Raw genomic sequence first — 21,165 nt, 5'->3', positions numbered from 1 at the left:
CTGGTCTAAACCCAGCCTGTTCTTCCTTGCAGTTCCATTCTCTGCGTTTAAGAAGTCTGGTCCGGATAATAGAAGTCAAAAGCTTTGCAGATGTGGATAGCAAGCTTATGCCCCTATAATTTTTGCAGTTAGCTGGATTTCCTAGAGCAGAGGAGTATTAGATGAGTGGTCAGTAGAGTGGAGGAGTGGTCAGTGGAGTGAAAATCATGTAGTTGTACAGGCAGAGTACATGATCAATGATATATAACTTCCAAACACTATACATTTTCTTTTAATCATCAAAACATTTTATACCATTGGTGCTACACGACTCCGTTGTATTTCTTAACGTATGAAGAAAATGTCAAATATCTAAAAAGATATTAGTAGCAGGAGTCACGATGCATAGGGCAGTTATCCGTCATGGAAAGCACTCACCCGGGCCTCATAATGTTAAGTCACTGTAGATAATAAAGAAACTACCTTGGGAGAACTTGGGGTCTTGAATGTGCACTTCCTCCATCTTCGTGCCGTTTTTACCCATCTCTGGATCCTACATAGTGTGCACCGCCATTTGATGCCGCCTTGTAATGGCAAAGCATCGTCACTATCAGAAGATGCAGGAAGAAGGTAAGAGGCTGTTACAGAGTTCCCACGCTCTCCCGTTGCAATTAATTTAGATGTTATGGGGAAGAGGATGGGGCTCAGTTTGTGCACCCCTGGTCTAAGAGACCAGCATCGATAGAAAAATACAGATAGTTTTATTAAGTCATCTTGAGCTTCTGAATAGTAAAACAATTGCCTATTCCTTTCAGGCACAACGGCACTTACTCAAGGAGTATCCACATACACAGGAAGTGATATTTTATATATTTCTTCATTAATCACAATAGAAAGCAGCTGTTATAATAAAATATACATTACAACATTAAAGATATATTATAATGTAAGTGCTCAGTAGTCATTCTTTCTTGCAATACAAAATACAAATATATTATAGAGCATAGCTAATATTATATACAAGTTTCTTGAGAATCCATATAGGCTTTCTTACATCTAGCTATCATAGCTAATGTTCTCAAAATTCCACCAAAAACTGGTGATAATCTGGAGGAAATTGGCAAAATATGTACAATTTGTACTTTTGCTCAATTTAAAAAAGTGACAGAGACTTAAACAGTAAAGGGATTTGAAATGGTTTGGATAGACACAAATTTCTCCTTATTATGGAAAAATGTAGGGAACAAATTAATCTAATTAGCAGTTCAGACAAATGAGCAGAGTTGGGTGATTCTCATCTGCCATCACTTTTTCCATGTATTAGTTGAGATGTATGTATGTATATCTTTATTTATATATTGAACATTACTGTGGACACACCCACTCTGCTTATTGGTAAAATAGGGGTGCATTAGGGTTAATGTAAACAGTAGCGAAAAAGAGTGTGGAGTAATTGTCGCAGAGAATGCAGCAATACCCCAAAAACTCCTTACAGTGCACTCTCCCATATGTAGAGATAGTATATATAATTGAACAAGACTGGTCACATAATGAGATATTAGAGATAGTGATTAGTAATTCATATGAAAACGTATATAGCCCCTATTATTGATGGGTGTATGGCCGTAGTTAAAAAATGTACTTTATTAAACTCAAAATATAAAATGAAACGGGGTATACAAACACCTACACATATATTCATAGAAAAATTCCAAAAAACGCTAAAAAGGTACAAAAATTATCATTATTATAAAAAATTACAGATTAAAAAAAATTACCAATTGTAATTGATCAAGATAAAAAAGCCTAATCGTCCAAATCAGGGTGGGTGCTTCTTCCTCAAGAGTACTCCTAAACTCTCATGTATGTTGGAGAAAAACTGTAGAAATGAGAAGAGCACAAACAAACACCCCTCTATGGTGCAGATTATTTTAATAAGGAAAAAAACATATAAACTTTGGGAATAAATGCCACTCACATTCTTTGGTGCTGCATTCAGCACGAAGACTCAGTGTTTTGTTTGTAGGTTGTTTGGTGTCAGCTTTCTCTGCCGTGCCTCTCCTGTCTTTTCCTTCATTTGCTGCCGGTGCGACGGGGCGTTTTGTTTGTAGGTTGTTTGGTGTCAGCTTTCTCTGCCGTGCCTCTCCTGTCTTTTCCTTCATTTGCTGCCGGTGCGACGGGGCGAATGCATGTGCAACGGAGTGGCATTACCGCCGTGGTGAATCAGAAATTTAAAAATTTGCCTTAGAATACATACAAATTTGTTGTCACAGATCACCAGTAGGTAGTATATCTTTCGGTCACTACCTCCGTGAACGACAAAGTAACATTACTGGAAAGGTGAAACAGGGTTTTTAGGTTCACCTTGGAGCTCCCACAGATTAGTTGCCATGGAACGAAAGTGCTAATATATATTTCAATAACTGCCTCAGTGAACATAGTATTGATTCACTGTGGAGTGTATGCAGTAGAGTGGTGTCTTTTGTAGCACATATACCACTTAAGTTGAAATTCATAGTCCATTGGTGAAGCCATCGGACCACTGCCTTGACGAATATAATATAAATTCATCATGGAGTGCAGGTTGGCTATTGCACAATATAAATGACCACTACTTTGGTGAACATAATAATCGTTCACCTCAGATTTTAAATGGTCTGGCTATATATATTCCACCTGGTAGTCTAGTATGCTATCTCTCGTAGGTATTTAGGTCTAATAAGGGTCACTATTTGTAATCTATTTTATAGTCTGAGATTACAGCGGTCTGTGTAGAGAATGCCGGAGCTTGGTGTAATGCGCTATCGTGGCTCCTACAGCTACTACTGCCCGTCTCTTCCGAGCGACGTCATCACGCACTCCCGACGTATGTTTCGCTATCGCTTTCTCAAGGGAGGAGCCGTTCCTGTAAAGATTGAGTTTAAATACCCCCCCCCCCCCGATTTCAATGGGAGGGAAGGGAGACCGTATTGGATACAGTTAACTCTGTGAGTGATCATTTACAATATGAAATGCGGAGTTCCATATGACAGAGTAACAGGTATAGCATGACCCAATTATTTTGACCAGGTGTATTGTAATGCTACATGCCACTACTCCAAACATCTACACGGATTCCTGCAAAACCAAAAGGCTAATTTAGATGTGGGCGCTGTAAAGCATGCCCCGTAATGGTGCCCTCTAAGAAATTCTCAAATTCTGAGAATAGCAGGCAATTTGTAATACAACATTTCATCAACTGTCAAACAGAAGGAGTAATCTACCAAATGGTATGTAAGTGTGGTAAACAATATATAGGCAAAACCAGGCAACAACTGCAGAGGAAGGTCCTGGAACACGTCGGTTCAGTCAGAAATAAATTGGAGACCCCTGTTGCACGTAATATGAATGACATGCATGCAGGAGATGTTAAAATGATGAGTTTCAGAGGGATTGACCATCTCAAAATTGGCCCAAGAAAGGGGGACTGGGACAAAATCCTTTTAGAAAGAGAGACAAAATGGATATACCAGCTACAGACTCACTTTCCACAATGCCTAAATGATGGCTTCCTGTTTAGCCATTTCTTACAAAAGATCAAATAGCTAATTTTTAATAAAATCATTCAAATTTCTATATTTGTTGATAAGATCGCAATACCCGAATTATACCAACAACCTAACCTTAGCTTTGCAAATATAGCTGTTCAAAATAATTGGGACAAGCTATACCTGTTACTCTGTGTGACAGAGCAGCCTGCAGGCGAGGTCAGATCAGATTTCACACATGCAATTTTTAGGGAAAACCAAACTTGAGTGATTTTTATTCCACAAAACAGCAATCAAACAGTTGACTACAGCCCCTTGAAGGCACAACACAAAATCATAAAATAAACACCTACTCCTTTCAGGAGACTAGCTAAACCTTACTGTGGCCCATTCTAACGACAGCTGGCCAACTAAACTGGTTACCAACTCCAAAACATATAAACAATATTTGCAAGATAGGGAACAATATCAAAAGTCGTATCTGATATTGATGCTGGTCTGGCATCTCCGATTTCTCCAGCTGCAAGCTTTGAAGTCTTACTGCTCCCAGGAAGTCTTTTGCCCTTCTTTGTACGCAGGCTTCTCTGGTGTGTGAGGCTTTGGGTTCCTCATGGTTGCCAGGCAAAATCCTCTGGTCAACCAGCCTGGATCCCTATGGACGGGAGCTCTGTCAGTGATCCTTCTAACAGACTCCAAACAGGGACAGTGACAGGTTCTAATTTCCTGCCTTTTATACCTGTTCAATCAGGAGTTTCACATACCCCCTGCATGAAACCCAACACCAGTGCACTTTCCTGCCCTATAAAGGGAGTTTAACCCCTGTATTCCCTTACACTCTGTCATATAGAACTCAGCGTTTTATGTTGTAAACGATCACTCACAGGGTTAACTGTATCCAATGCGGTCTCCCGTATGTCGGGAGTGCGTGATGACGTCGCCTGGAAGAGACGGGCAGTAGAAGCTGTAGGAGCCATGATAGCGCATTACACTAAGCTATGGCAGTCTCTACACAGACCGCTGTAATCTCCGACTATAAATAGATTACAAATAGTGCCCATTATTAGACCTAAGTACCTACGGAAGATAGTATACTAGACTACCAGGCGGAATATACATAGCCAGACCATTTACACTCTGAGGTGAACGATTATTATGTTCACCAAAGCAGTGGTCATTTATATTGTGCCAGCCTGCACTCCATGATGAATTTATATTATATTCCTCAAGGCAGTGGTCCGATGGCTTTCACCAATGGACTATGAATTTCAACTTAAGTAGTATATATGATGCAAAAGACACCACTCTACTGCATACACTCCACAATGAATCAATACTATGTTCACCGAGGCAGTGATTGAAATATATATTAACCACTTTTGTTCCATGGCAACTAATCTGTGGGAGCTCCAAGGTGAACCTAAAAACCCTGTTTCACCTTTCCAGTAATGTTACTTTGTTGTTCACTGAGGTAGTGACCGAAAGATATACTACCTACTGGTGATCCGTGGCAACAAATTTGTATTTATTCTTAGGCAAATGTAAATTTCTGCCTCACCACGGCGGTAATGCCACTCCGTTGCATTATATGGATGATTAAAAGATTAATCACCAGGAGAGCAATAGTTGCACCATTATACAGACCGCGCTGTCTTTATTAGGTGCGGTTTGGAATAGCATTTACTAATGCCCACTATGAGTATATACTTTCAACAAGGGTGCACCCAGATTATACTATCTTAGGGGGCCACTACTAGACACAGGGAGTTAACTTGATCTCCGCAATAATTCCACTACACAGAATAGCTAGGACGCAGATCACGCATAATATTGGTAAAGACACATAGGAATACCCCACGAGTCAGTCTATACTTAGAACTGAACTCAATTCTAGTGATGAATCATAATCTAATTGGAGGGTACATATCTGAGAGACATATAACTCTCTTGGGTGTCCTTACTACGCCCATTTTTGTATTAATATATATGTGTAGGTGTTTGTATACCCCGTTTCATTTTATATTTTGAGTTTAATAAAGTACATTTTTTAACTACGTCCATACACCCATCAATAATAAGTTTTATATGAACTACTAATCACTATCTCTAATATCTCATTATTTGACCAGTCTTGTTCAATTCTATATACTGTACTATCCCTACATATAGGAGAGTGCTGTCATGGAACAGAAATACCCATGTCTGTCTTCTCTGTTTCAGCCCTCCTTTCCTTGGCAGTTCTGCCTGCTAGCTGTATTTGGAGATTACTTTACTTACAGTTTTACTCCCAGTGCAGATGGAATGGATACATTATGTAGCCCTTTTTCCTTCCAGTCTGTCACACCCCTGGTTGCTCTGGCAACATCTCAAGTCCTCCAGTTAATGGGCTTTCCCATTTCCCCCCCGTCCTTGCTGACAGTTAGTGCATTCTCACTTCACTTTTAGTGTTACCCTTGCCCCTCACTTCCTTTTCCACCTAAGATCACAGTGAGTACAGACCTGTCTGCATCCACCCCTGGTAAGGCCTTTCTGTCTTACCGTAGTCTAACCTCATGCAAGCATTCCACATAGAGAAGCACTCTCTGCCTACACTACACCTACAAGTTCCTGTTGTTTTCTACTCCTGCAATAAAGTTAAGAAAGACATTAAGGACTTGTCATGCTTTGGAAGAGGGAAGACATGAGTTAAAGCTAACTGAAGCTATTCATACCTCAATACGTGACCCTAGCTTCAGGATAGTAAGACAGAGACCGTGTACTAGAGGTCTACGCAGAAGCTATCACTCACAGCCTTCATGCTACAAAAGTGCAGCTCTACGCAGCTATACAGCAAACAGCTACAGCTTTCTGCAAAACAAGCAGCAGTTTAAACAGCAAGCAGGCTTACACTGCACACAGCCAGCAAACAACCTTGCACACAAGGCAGCAGCCTTGCAAACAGACAGTGCATCTTACACACAGAGCCTTGATTGCCTTCTCTGTCTTTTTGAGTCCACCTTCTGCACAGCTCCATAGTGAGGAGCCACCATCTCACCTACCCCTGCGCACGTCTCCACGGCTAGTGCCATCAAGGGCCACGCTACCGGACACCCGCCAGGACACGGGTCAGAGCCACCAGACACCTGTGAGTACAGCTACCCCTACACTGCACACTGCAGGACACCGCTCAGCATCATCCGAGACAGACGCCCATTGCTGACACAGGTAAAAGACCGCACGCCACACGCACTGGCTGAAGGCCTACACAAACCTACAGCATGGCAGAACTCAGAGCCTCACCAGATATCACGCAGGAGAGTGATCACTCAGACACAGAGACCGCTGCGCAACTGCAACAGGCGCAGGCAGATGCAAGGCCTAAACGGACAGTCACACTGACACAAAAGGCCCGCGAAAAATATGAGACTGACATTGAAGCGGACCGCGCTAAATTAGAGTTGGCCTGGGAAACAACCACACAGGGAATACGCAATGTTACTAGTGTTGGCAACTATGACAACAGCTCGAGCAGGCAATAACGCAATTAAGGACTGATCACTCACGTTATCAAGAGCTGTCAGAAGCATACATTACTTACCTGATCAGGGCCAACACCAGCGAAAGCCTACAAGAAAGAGACTTACAGAGTAACATTGACCTGACACGAGACAGCTGCGTGCGTACCACTATCACGGAGGCTGAGAGTAGGAGAATGGACCTTTTTGCTGGAAACCGCATCACAGCGCTCCAGCGCATCCAGGCACTCATCAAGGTCAGCGCAATCTCACGCGTCAAGCGCAAACGCCACCAAGGCGCGAGCCACTGCAGAGGCCGCATGTGCTAGGGCCGCATACGCTCAGAAAGAAGCAGTCATGAAACTAGAAAGGGCCCGCTTAGAAGAGGAGGAGCAGACAGCCACTGCCACCGCCGCTGCCACCGCCGCTGCCACCGCCGCTGCCACCGCTGCACGGAAAAAGGCAGAGGTGGACGTCAACCTAAAGGCCCTAAATCAAGAGAAGGAAGCCGCCCCGCCATAGCCCAAGCTGAAGTCCTAGAAGCAGCCGCGAGACAGGACGGCGGGGAGCAACCGTACAGACGGATAGCCTCAGAGGATCCAGCCCAACGCACTGAAGACTACGTAAGGAGCCTCTTCAGTGTAAACACCAGCGCATCATCTCAACATGGAGGGAGTGACTCCACAGACACCGAAGACCTTGCTAAGTCCACGAGGAGAAGACGCTGTTCCTTCAATGGTACATGCTGCCTGGGATAGCCACAGCCGCAACAGCGATCCACACGCCAGCGCGCACACGGATGCGCCACAACAGGCTCGCAATCCAGGTACACCCACACGGGAGAACACAGCACCTCACACTGACCAGCAGTCACCACGCGTCCACGCCAAGGAAGAGGCTACCACACGGACCCTCCCAGCAACTACCTCAGAACGCGACCAACGCGCCGATGCCTCAGGCCTGACAGACATAGCCAAGTACATGATCCGGCGTGACCTGGTGCAAACAGGACTCATCAGCTTCGACGACCGCCCTGAGAACTACCGGACGTGGAAGTTCACATTCAAAGACGCAATCAACAGCTTGGACTTCTCAGCAAGGGAAGAGCTCAACCTGCTATTCAAGTTCCTGGGGAACGAATCCAGGGAGCACGCAAAGAGACTTCAGGCGGCAAACGCGAACCAACCCCAAGTAGGTCTTGTGCACCCTGCATGAAGCAAGTTATTTCTCTTCTGAGTGCTGTCTGTCACTTGTTATATGGTTAAGGAGTGTCTCCGGAGAAACCTTCTTTCCGTTTCTATATGCACATTGTGCTGTTGTCTATCTACCAGTATCCCAAGGAGAAAAGAAAAAAGTTCCAACTGTTGCTTTAAAATCTCTACGCTCAACTAAAGTTGATTCTTATCTGTGCCATGCAGGATGTGAGTGTGTCTCGATGCTGTCAGTACTTCAGTATTAGGTTATAGCTATTTATTTACACTCTCCCTCGGGTCAAGCAATACTGATTTACAAGAGTTTCTTTGAGCTTAACACAGATTTATTTATTTATAAAATATTTTACCAGGAAGTAATACATTGAAAGTTACCTCTCGTTTTCAAGTATGTCCTGGGATGATGACCAGATGTAAAAACCAAGAGAATAATATAAGAACAGCAATACTGATCTGATCTGATACTGATGTGTTGGTTTCTGCATCTATGCTAAACTCAAATACACTTTTGTAAATCAGTATTGCAAGACCTGGGGAAGAGAGTAGGTTTCTTGATCCAATAATATAATGTGTTTAGCCAAATAAAAAAGGTATCACCAAATACTGAAGTACTCACTATTTGTTTGCACTATTGTAACTGAACACAGCTACTTCAATTTAATTGAGGGCGGTCAGAGTTTGGTTCAAATAAAGATATTTCTAACGTCTGTTCAATTTGGTCTTACATGGGACTGCACCTTTGATATGTTAGACTTTATGGAAGGGTATGTAAAGCCTGCTTGTTGCCAATGGATAGTAGATTGACAAATAGCACTAGATTTAGGGTGTCTAACTGGGTTATTTAGTATTTTCTTTTACAAATCAGGTACTAACATATACAGATAAAGTCCCCGGCGCATATCTGACTTGGAACATAAACAGGTTACCGCTATGGTGAACTAATGTCCATAAAGAAAGTCCACAGATACAATCAAATCTGAAGACACCCCCAGTCCTGGATCCGGCTTAGATAGTGTCCTCTTTATGGATAGTGTTCATATGGTATACAAGAAAAAGGGGACACACCATAGTGCAGTTTGCAGAGTCCAAGTATAATACACTATTAAAACCATATAAATGCCTACTTACAAAGTGGGCTTGAAATGCATTCAGCTGATAGAATCTGTGCTTGTGCCAGCGTCTTCTCCTGTTGCTGCACGAACCCCACGTGCGGCAATTCCTTGGACTCCGTTGGTTTGCTGATACACGTCTCCACGCTCAGCACCAGATCGAATTTCCCCAAAAGATAAACAAAGGGGAAAGAGATGGTGCAAGGCTTTAATTTAAAAACACACAGCAAAGAAATACACTTACAATGTATCCCTGCTCAGAATGAAACAAAGTTGCCGTCCGCAGCGTGTCTGTACAGAGCCTCAGTGTTTGTCAGTGATCGTTGCGCTCACCCCCACGGTCGCGGTCACACTGGTGACGTCACTGCTAGGTTCACTCCACACTTCTCGGTCAGCAACGTGATTAGGCTCCTCCCAACATGTTTCGTGACAATACTGGTCACTTCCTCAGGGGAATGTGGTATTGTGGGATTATGTTGGTATTTATGTATCAAACTCCCAGAGAAGTTTGTAATCAGGATCCCCATGGCAGCTCCACCCAGTATTAATCCTCTATCTTCTAGGTTATTAGTGGGTTCTTCCTTAATTAATTTGTATCACAGCACATATGTAACCCTTTTTGTGAACCGGCCGACCCACCCAATATCACATTGGCCCCTCGTGGTCTAACCGGTCCCTTTCCCTGCAACACACCTGCTCTAAAGGACTACTGGTACTGCATAACCTGTGTGGCTCCAGGAGATCTGAGCCTCCGCTAGCTGGGAGCCTGGGGAAAACCCTTACCCTTACTTGGTGCAGCGCCTCCACTTACCCAGGATCCCCCGTTAGGAAAGATAGCCCTGAGTAAGAAATACAATGACACTCGTATACGATAAAACAATAACTAACACTTTACTTAACACACACATATAACTCATTACATAACATCACATAACATAACCTGATGCTCTACCCGCATCACCTCAACCCAATGTCTGGTGTTCCCCAACCAAGTGTCCTGTGATCACCCCACACCCAATGTCTCGTAACTCCTACGGAGGTCGTGGGTGACTGCGCAGTCACTATATTAAGCTAGGGCCCAGTTGGTGGACTTTATAATAATGAAGATACCTTCCGAGCACTCCGATGCTCGGGACCGCAACTTTCTTCTGAAAGGGTCAGACGTCCGTCTGATCCTTTCCAGGTACTCTGCCGGTGGGCCCCAACGAGGGTCCCACCGCTCAACGGGAACTGCAACCGGACCACGGCAACACCAACCGCATGGGAACAGCAACCGCCTTCCTATCACTAACTACTACTTAGAGTGACAGCAACCCTAACCTAGGGCCTGTCCCTGAAGAACCGCAACCTGGGATGGCTTGGGGAAAACTCCTAGGGCCTGTGGACAATAACCTGCCCCCCTTCCCCCAGCTACCCAGTCCTAACTGTAACTGCTACTAGCTATTAACTAGCTATTCCCAAAGCACCTGCAGCTGACACACCGCTCACACTGTCAGCCTGCAGGGATCCACACTTCACACACACTGCACGCACTGCGCCCAGCACATACAGCGACACTACTCACAGGCAGCTGCAATCACACACAGCCCCTGGATCCCGCAGCAAACACACTGCTAGCACACTGTGCCTCTTTGACAGTGCCCACAGCTCTCTCCGCTGCGACACTGCCAAACCAGCACCTTCCACACTCAAGGGTCACCTCCCTAGCTAAGGCGTCCCTCTTCAGTTACCCCCTGCCCTTTACCCGGGAATTGGGGCCTGCCTGGGAATCTAGGGAGAACCCTTACCTGATGCAGGAGCCACGCGCTCCCTGCACCCTTCCTACTCCTTCCTTCTCCTCTGCCTGACTGCTGTTGCAAAGCCCGGGAAATGTATCTATATTCCCGGGCTGAGCTTCCTCCAGCCCTATTGGCTACACTCAGGCACCTGATGCCTGTCTCCCTAAGCCTCCTGGGAATTGTAGTTCCCAGGGGCTGCCTAAAGCATTGGGGCCGCGTGCGCGCTTCCCTTGCGCATGCGCGAACCCCTAATGGCCGCCTCACTCTCCCTCTACACTTCCCTACTCTCGCGCGACCTCTTCCTATCCCTGGAGTCCTATCGCGCGCTTCCGCCCTACTGCGCATGCGCGAACCTCCGCGCAATGGCGGCGCCTTCTGCCTAAGCCGCCGAACCGGTGGCAACGCGATCGCGGCCATAGCGACGGCCCGATCGCGTCCCCGGCAACCAGCCTGCACCGCTCCCTGCACTGGCCCCCACCCTCGCGAAGTGCCGGCGGGTCCGTCAAGGCCTCCGGCGGCACCCGCTACCGCACGGCACTCGCGGAGGGGGGCCAGAAAGAGAAAATTTACCTCGGGGCTACATTCTCCCCTTCGCAGAATCCCAACGCCCTCGCTTGGGTAGCAACCATGCAGTGGATTACACAATGAAAAATGCATAGTAAACCGTACATCATACATAAGCATTTTCCCGTTCGTACCCAACATCCCCGCATGGATACCCGAGGCCAGCTGAGTTTCAGATTGGAGTGCCCCTAACAGACTGGGTGAGGGTATCCCACCTTGACTCCTGTGAGTCTTTTGGAACTCAAGACCTGTCCCTTGCACCAACCCACCTTCTCCCCCTCGCAGAAAAAATAGTAAGGGGTCCTGGGTATTGACCCTTTCCGGTTCCTCCGGTCTCGTCTCACGGGAGACAGGGAGGTTCAGTCTCTTGCCTCGATCCACCACATGGCGAACATAGCGCTCCATCGCGCACCTGGGAGAGGCCACAACTACACAGAGCGGTCTCAACAGAGTCTTTGTCCGCTCCAACAATCCCTTTAACGGTGACTTCGTCCGCGGACGGCACCACTTCTTCGGGTAGGCCCGGGTCTTGAGAAGGCCAAGCTTGGAGACTCCTCGTGCAGGAGTATGTGTCGCTCCGGTGCGCTACACCGGATACCTTCATGAGGTCGGATTCGTTCCACGATCTGCAGAGATCTTCTGGGGGAGACACTTCCACCAGGACGCGATGACGGGGTGAGCCCATCGCCCGGGTGACCCTACCTTTGGAGTCACCAGGCTCCACGATCACCGGGGAGCTCACACCCGACACCCCTGGGGCAGTCAACTTACCCCGGTCGGTATTGGCAGGTACTGATCCCACGCCTGGGACCGCTGGTACCTCGGTGGTAGGCCGTAAGAGAAAATTTACCTCAGGGCTACACATATATTTGTAGGTAGTCAGCACATTCATTTAGTGCACTTATTGTAGGTCTAGCGCTTATTTTAGGTTATTAGTTAGGTATTTTTTTTACAAATCAGGCACTGTTTTTTGGACTTGATTTGCATCCAGGAGACTTCGATTTCTAGGGTCTTCTATTGAAGTGAAAGGCATGTAACACTGGAATTGATTATTTATTTCAATGTGAGGAAGAATATAATCTTAATGCTACAACCGTATCCCAGCGCATACCTATTAAAAAATCCCCAAGATGAAGGAGTTGATGGTATTTTATTTGAATTTGTCTTCTTATGGTTCCTATGGCTGGCTATCCTTTGAGGCCATTTAAATATATGAGTGATGCACTTGGGACAGTGACACAGAAAACTGAGCTCAAGACAGGGGGGCATAGGTGTGAAAAGAACTAAACAATATCAAACAAAGCAGTTATATAACTGAATATTACTGTGTGATCAGATACAAATATCACTTTTGAGCACATTGACATGTCTCAGACCCTGCTTTTCCCCATTATCTCTAAGCATACAGTGCCACCACTGCAGCATGGCATTCTGGGTAATGAGATGTGTAACCTGGGCTACTAATTCCCTGCCTAACATGTAAGCCCTGGTACCAGCACAGGTAGTGTAAGGGTTAAATCTATGCCCTGCTGCAGTAAACAGCTCCCTTGAGTGACCGGACGGGGGGTGGCCTAAGGCTTAGGTACTGCTCCCAACAGGGGTAAGACCTGGGGCCCCTCCCCTGGTAACACAAAGGGGCTGCAGCTCCAAATTTGTTAGTTCTTCCCTCATGGGAGTGGGGTGTGTGTGTTCTATCCTCTTCCCTCAGAGGGAGTGGGATGTTATTCTATCCTGGACCAGGGACCTGGTGTCAGGCCTTCCCTCCGTTAGGGGAGTGGGAGCCGCTACCCCATACTCCACCAGGGAGTGTGGGAGACAAGGTATGACTCCTGGGGCCTCAAGCCCATGGGATTGATTCCAGGGACACCGAGAAGAGAATGTGCTGTAAGAAATGCTGTGATGAAGTGTGTTCAATAAAGATCAAGTTCTGTTTTTACTCCTGCCTAAGGCCGTGCCTATAGTGCCGGCGACGGCGACACGGCAGTTGACGTAACCCGTCGCCACCGGCGAAAGTTATGTTTCGCCGGGCGGCGGGGTCGCGGGATTCCAGCAATTTGATTTGTTCAAGGGCTGTCACGTGACGCGACAGCCCTTGAAAAATAAAATTTTGCCGGCTTCCAGTTCCGCGACGGCGCTCCGTCGCTTTGTCGCCACCGCGGGCACTATAAGCGCACGCGGCGGCAATGTATTTGTTTTCGGGTGACGTCGCGTCGCCGGCACTATAAGCGCGGCCTAAGGCTGCAGTCTTTCGGGGGGAGGGAAGGAGGTTTTCTAGAGGGACTGCACCTATCTCTGATAGGCCCTGTGGGAATGGAGGCGCTGCACCGAACAAGATGAGAGCTACAGATCCCAAAAACCTGTCCTGTTCATCCCCAACTAACATTGACGGAAGCTCAGGCTCTTCTGTAAACCTGCAGGTAAGCACCACAACATCAGGTAGCAGTGAATCTCACTTAGGCTGCGCTTATAGTGCCGGCGACAGCGACGTCGCTTCAAAACAAATGCATTGCCGCCGTCGCGTGCGCTTATAGTAAGCGCGACACGATGGAGCGACGGCTTGGTCACAATCGCTGGAAGTCATCTCAATTTGATTTTTCCAGCGTCCGCAGCCTGCCGTCGCCGTCGCTATAAGCTCAGCCTTAGGGTGGGGGAACACCTGTTAGGCTGCGGTCCGTCATGTCTGGGACATGCGCGGGGGGCGTGGCGCGTGCACAGCGCTAACCGCGATCTCCAGGAGAGAGGGAAGCTTGCGACGGAAGGGGGCGTGGTCGGCGATTTGCGGGCCTCCGTCGCAAGGTTTAAACTCAATTTCATCGAGTTAAAAAAATCTTGCAGTACGGCGCGGCTGCACCTGCAGCGTGAAGGTGCGTACTGGGCCCTTCCCCATTGAGGGGCGGTGCTTACACGCACAGCGCACGCCGAGCCGTCCGCTGTGGCAGTGACTGGGACCGCAGCCTAACACATGCAAAAGGCGCAGTGTGTCACTTTTGATTTCGTATCCATTTTGACATAGACCCCTATAAGCGTATATCTGCCGCATTAGGCTACGCTTATAGTGCCAGCGACGCGATGGTCGCTGGAAAATCAAATAGAGATGACTTCCAGCGATTGCGACCAATCCGTCACGTCGCGCTTACTATACGCGCACGCGACGTCGGCAATGCATTTGTTTTGCCGAGACGTCGCGTCGCTGTCGCCGTCACTATAAGCGCAGCCTACCACAGCTTTTCAGGACAGCCTGGGTTAAAGAAGTGCCTAGCCAGTAAACCAGTACTCATAGACGGCCTTCTCAGTGCGAGGTTGGCTGCTGGTAGTTGGTATCAGACAACATTGAAAAAGTTATGGTGGGTTCACGAAGTGACAGACCCTCCACAGTACAGTAAATAAGAAAAGCACTTGTTGGCACATTTGCATGTCTCAGACAGGTCTTGTTTAATCTGTACACTCTAATACCAACATTAAACATGCCTATGTGTATCCTAGTGGCCATATCCGTCCCTAGCTGGTTGCTACAAAGTCACCCTGCACAGCTGACCAGGGATCCCTATAACCGGTGACACTGACACTCCTGGAGCCCTCCTTCTCGTCACTTTAATGGAGCTTCAGGGGGCGTGGCTTACAAAGTAATCCAAGCCCCGCCCCTTTCAATGACGCCAGGCAGCGGGTAGGCGTGGCTTGCGGTCGGTCTCCCAGGGAAAAGTTTTTGCGGTCCCGTCTGCTAGTGAGGAACTTTTCTCTCTCTTTCCCCCCGCAGCCCCCCCTCCTCTCTGGTTCTCGCGGGGAAGTTTTCCAGAGTTCCAGAGCGCGAGCCGCGCACCGGGCGTTCCAAACGGTTGGAAAAGCGGAGGAGAGCAGAGCGGCCGCGGGACCCCGCACACAGGGGAGGCGCCCCCCCCCCCCTTCTCTCACCCGCCCGGGCAGACCACAAGGGAAGTTGCGGTTTGTTTATCTACTTTCTCCCCCTCCAGAGCTTGGAGCGGACAGGCAGTGATTGTGTGAGAGCGCCCGGGGGGAGGGAGGCGCAATACAAGGACCCCGAGCAACCCCCCTCCCCTCCTCATCCCGGCGCCTGACATGAGCGGGAGCCCCCGGCAGCGTGCAGCAGCCCCTCCTGAACTGTGACACCCCCTCACCCGCTCCTCCTGGGGATCCACTGCCACATTACCTGAGGAATTACCACGACCCCCCCAGGAACCAGCGGGATCCACTACCACATTACCTGAGGAATTACCACGACCCCCCCCCCCCCCCAGGAACCAGCGGGATCCAGGATCCAATGCCACATTACCTGAGAGATCGCCAGGATACCCCCCCATCCCCTCAGGAACCAGCGGGATCCAACTGCTGTGTAACTTGAGATCACTACGATCCCATCCCAGGAACCATCGGGATCCATTACCTCCATACGGGGATCTACCCTTCAACAACCTCCCACCGCCCCCAGGGATTACCAGGATCTCCTCAAGCGAACAAACTTTGTGTCACGAACTCATTTTATTTGAATCCGCATTGATTTTTTTTTTAAACTAATCTGAACTACTTTTTTTTATCGTTTTAAACTTTTTTTTTTAAGTACCCGCCGCCGCCTCGCACGGCGGTGTAATATTATTATTATTATTATTGGGTAATAAGTTGTGTTCATTGCCCCGATGATGGATCCCGGCCCCCAGCAGCAGCCGCCGCCCGCGGCCCCGGCCTCGCAGCCCCCTCCCGCCGGGCACCAGATCGTGCATGTCCGGGGGGACTCGGAGACGGACCTGGAGGCGCTGTTCAACGCCGTCATGAACCCCAAGACCGGCAACTTACCCCAGACCCTGCCCATGAGGATGCGCAAGCTGCCCGACTCCTTCTTCAAGCAGCCCGAGCCCAAGTCCCACTCCCGCCAGGTAAACTGTGGTGGGGGTAATGATTTGGGGGTACAGTGTTATAATGGAGTGTAAGGATTTGGTGGCCCAGGAGGGGCAGTGATGTAATGTCTCGGTGGGTGGGGGCATGAGTGTGATTTGGGGTACCCTGGAGGTGTACTGATGTTATGGGGGTATTGATTTGGTTGTGAAGTGATATAATGGGGTAATTATTTGGGGTACAGTGATATAATGTGGGTGGGGGTAATGATTTGGGGTACAGTGATATGTAGGGGTAATGATTTGGAGATGTAGTGATTTGGGGGGTGCAGTAGTGATTTGGGGGGTGCAGTAGTGACTTGGGGGGCCCAGGAGGTGCAGTAGTGACTTGGGGGGCCCTGGAGGGGCAGTAGTGACTTGGGGGGCCCAGGAGGTGCAGTAGTGACTTGGGGGGCCCAGGAGGTGCAGTGATGTAATGGGGGAGGTGGGTATTGCATACACTGAATTCCCATCCTATGTATGGGGGAGGGATGAATTGTTTTTAAGCAATTTCTCCCTCATCAACAGATGATTCTCACATACACTTCCCAATATAGATTGGCAGCACCACGAGACAGGGTTACCTACCTCCTGGGGTAGCTAAATCTATGTTGGGAAGAGTATGTGAGAATAATCCCAGTTGATGAGGGCAACTAAAGTCGTCCTGTGTTGGGGGTGTGAGAGGGGGCACAAATTATTAAAATAATCTGTGAGGAAATGCAGCTAACGTGTTTGTTTTATAATAAAAATAGCACTGGGGATATATCTATATATAGATTATATTTATATATATCTCTAAAGCTTTAGGTGGGGTATTAATCTAAAATGAGAAGGTAGGAAGGGTGTGAGATTTGTGGGAGGAACTGCAGATGTACAAAGGCCCCCAAGAGTGAGATTTGGGGTTTCAGGACGCGTAATTACATTTTTATGCAATGGGTACTGACTGCAATGGGTACTGAGTGCTTTTTAACTCTGTAGTCTGAGTGACAGTTCATGCTAAAATGTGACAGATTAGGGTCCATCGGTCTCACAGGCAGATACTAAAAGGATCATGTTAAATGTGTGCTTTGGAGTATGTTGAACTCCTCCTTTAATGCTGTTATGTTGATCAGAAAACACATTTGTTACCTGATTTAACCGTTTGTAATACATTTAATACTATAGGGCCAACTATGACATTTTGTTGGTTACACCCTATTTTATTATTTGAGGTGGAGGTGGTTTTATAGTTCAAGGACATATTTAGTAAGTTATGGTGGGTCAAAAACCCTCCACCGTAGTGTACAGCAAATAAAAATCACTTGTGAGCATATTCACGTCTCAGGTCTGCAACCCTGCTTTTCCCCATTATCTCCTAACATACATACAGTGCTTCCACTGCAGCTAGGGATTCTGGGAAATGACATGCAAATGAGCATACGTAGTCACCTTTTTGCTTCATATCCATTTTAGCATGGACCCCCCTATGAGCTTATGCCTGCCACATGCTTACATGGGTCCATATCAAAATACATTTGAAGCAAAAGTGACAGTGTGCTCATTTGAATGTCATTTCCCAGGATCCTTAGCTGCAGTGGAAGCACTGTATGCAAAGAGATAATAACCATTCTTTTGATGTCTATGATGGAGAAATTACAAACAAATCTCGGCATCAGACATTCCACTTTTAAACTCTTGAGTGAGGAAAATCACTCTGCAGATATAACTGTGCTTCATTTGTTATGAATACAATATCGCCTTCAGCAATGTGATCAGTAACTACCTGGATTGTGCCAGAGTGAGAATTTGCAAGTCCCCATAATATTGAATCAGATGAAGAACTCTTGCCCATCACTACTATACAATACCTTTTATTTATTAACCTTTTTAGTGCCATGGTGACTAGTATGTAGATGTGGCACTCGAGGCTTATCGGTCATTATATCCCCCCCTCATGCAATGGAGCTCGGGACAGTACGATGGGGGGTGGTGAAGTAAGTAAGGTATGTAGTGTTACATCCCACGGGGAGACAAACTTCAGCGCTGAGTGGGCGGCGCTTGCGGAGGAGACAGATATATGTAAGTCCCCGCTCACGCGGTGCGCGGCACACATGTACGCACGCTCAGCCGTGATCGCCGCGTAAGTAAACAAAAAATCTATACTTACCCGCGCGCTGAACTACCTGCAGTGCACTCTCCCCTGCGCGCACAAGCCGGACACCCGGCGCTCGTGCTTGGAGCGCTCTCCAAGCATGAGTGCGCTCAGCGCCAGCGGGGACTTAGCCTAATAATGGTCTTCTGGAAGTCATTTCATAATGGTGTGATTGTCTCCAATCATTGACGGTTTCTGTGTGGAATATGGTGGAATATGGTGAATATCCTCCTTGCTACTGGAACAGGTAGCCTGGCTGCTAAGGAGCCAGCAAGTTGTGCATATAAATGAAAGGAAGATGCCCCTGTTCCTATTGTCATTCTATCTCCAAGAGATGCCAATAGCTTTCTGAGGTGGGACACCCCCTCCCCAACAGTTCCTGGTGCCCTTTTGACATTTCATGGTCTGACAATGATTACTCTGGTTACTGAAGCCGTGGCTCTAAGCCCCTCACCAACAGGCCAGGTTTTCAGGATATCCCAGCTTCAGCACAGGTGACTGAGGCTCAGTCTTTGAACCTCTGATTGAGCCACCTGTGCTGAAGCTGGGATATCCTGAAAACCTGGCCGCCTGGGGGGGGGGGGGGGGGGGGGGCTGGAGGACTGAAGTCTAATCTAACCTATGAACTGTGTGCCCAGTTTAGTCTGTACACAACAGAGTTTCAGACCCAAGGCCCCTTTCCCATCAATCCCAAATCATATTACAACACCTTCCTGGGATCATCAGACAAAGGATATTCTTCATTTCAATGCTTTAAACCTACAGTATGTATGTTATCCAATTCAGCCATTGTAATTTAATGGAAAACCCAAGGAGTGCAGGGTTATGTTGGTGCACAAAATCTGTTGGTTTCTTACAAAGTTTGCACATGTTTTTGAGTCATAAACAGTCTAAAAATTGGGATTTTCCTGACATGCTAGGTTGACGCTACAATTAGGTAATTTAATCACTACAATGCTGAAGCCTGATGTTCAGCCTCAGGGCAGTGAAGACGGTAATGTTGATTTAAGTATGAGAAATACATAGATTCTATTAGCAGTGAAGAGTAAATATGTCTAAAGAAGCCAATTGCATTCTTGGTGTAATCCCTCAGACTGGGCTAGAAACGTGTTGCAGTAGAGTGCATGGAAGGGGTTAAGGCTTTTGCGTGTCTGATCTTGAAGTTTTAATGGTCTATAAAAGGAGGCAGTGTTGCTCTTTTGTCACCAGCGGCCCAGGTTTGTTTTACCCTATATATATTTATCTATAAATATATATATATATATTTTTTTTTTTTTCGTCTGAAGGGGCCCCACATCCCAATAAAAAAAATAATAATCCTGCATTTGTTTTGAGCATGATCATTCCTGGCTGCTCGTTTTCCCCTTGAAGGCCCCTGGGAGGAACGCAGGAGGGAAGGGATCAAGGGGAGGGGCTGGCCATTTAAACGGACATGGAAGTATAGGAATGTTTCCAGGAGCAGGGAGAGGAAGGGGGGGCTGCAACTTCCATGTTATTTGTTGTGTTTTATGGGTATTCTTGCATTTGGTAATGTATATAGTGATGTTCCTTTGTGACCACGCTTGCGGGTCACTACTCTATATTGGTTTGGAGTCCTTCATGGAAAGAGCTATAGTGAGCACGGAACTTTACCCCTCCCCCACTTTACCTTCAGACCATGGCCCACCCAGGTTTTACATTGTATCTAGAGCTCTGTGATTTGTCAGAACATTCAGTCTCCAACTCTTTTCTCTCTCACCAAAAATAATTAAAATCTGGATGGAAACTGCAGCGAGACACAAAATTCACATCTGAGCTCCCATCCATTGTGCTTATTTATTAGAATTTTTTTTTGTTTCTAGTTTGTCATTTTGATCCAGTAAATTATTTGAGCCCTTTGCATGAAAATTTCAGGTCAATATCTGTCGTTTGTTTACCACGCTGTCAGCAAAGGGGTTAGTTACTGTGTTATATGTCATCTTGACAGATGGGTTACTTGTAGTATTTTCCATTTTTTAAATGTTTGGAAAATCGGCGCCTTTTTTATTTTCTTGTTAATTTAGTGACACTTTATGCACTAGGAGTGCGGGTCAGCAGGAGATGAATGTTTTAATTTCTGGGTTTTTTGGTTTCTCGGCTATAACCGGTTGTGCAAGATGATCGGCCGGTGATGGTTTGCTTGTCTTGGTTAAAACCAGAATCTCTACTTCTTAGATCACAACTCGCTTCCCAAGCACAAAAGGAAATTGTAGAAATGTAATTTTGGGTGTTTCAGACCTCGCAGAAAAGGTCTCTGTTATTATAGTGGACATAAATAGCTGGTAATCTCACATCTCTAATTGCCCTCTGTTACTTTTTTTTTTTTTATGCTACAACAAAAATCAGACTCCTCCCTGAAATGTTTCCATGTGGAATTAATCTGCTGTGGGCAGTTCCACATAGTGTTGAAAGTGAGCTAGCTGTTTCATGGGTTGAATGTAGGTAATTCGATTTAGAATGATTAGAAATAAAAA

At 46.8% G+C, this 21,165-nt stretch overlaps 1 protein-coding gene and 1 long non-coding RNA gene across 5 annotated transcripts in view; one reads left to right on the top strand and one right to left on the bottom strand.

Annotated features, from left to right (window-relative positions):
• Positions 1-10,192: 10,192 nt before the first annotated feature.
• On the bottom strand, positions 10,193-14,269 carry LOC142490313 (uncharacterized). Its single transcript, XR_012800029.1, has 2 exons — positions 12,510-14,269; positions 10,193-11,665 (listed from the first exon to the last, which is right to left on the bottom strand). It is a non-coding gene; the product is annotated as an uncharacterized LOC142490313 (long non-coding RNA).
• A 1,058-nt stretch (positions 14,270-15,327) lies between these two features.
• YAP1 (Yes1 associated transcriptional regulator) overlaps positions 15,328-21,165 on the top strand; it is a 96,713-nt gene continuing 90,875 nt past the window's right edge. For all 4 annotated transcript variants that reach the window (XM_075592430.1, XM_075592429.1, XM_075592427.1 and 1 more), the window contains exon 1: positions 15,328-16,545. In XM_075592430.1, coding sequence (XP_075448545.1) covers positions 16,309-16,545 — 237 coding nt within the window. In that variant the 5' untranslated portion in view covers positions 15,328-16,308. The remainder of the gene's footprint in view (positions 16,546-21,165) is intronic.

This window comes from Ascaphus truei, chromosome 3 (assembly GCF_040206685.1).
Source record: "Ascaphus truei isolate aAscTru1 chromosome 3, aAscTru1.hap1, whole genome shotgun sequence".
In the NCBI taxonomy this organism is placed as follows: Eukaryota; Metazoa; Chordata; class Amphibia; order Anura; family Ascaphidae; genus Ascaphus; species Ascaphus truei.
Note: the sequence above shows the minus strand (reverse complement) of the source record. Positions and strands in the feature narration are given on the sequence as shown.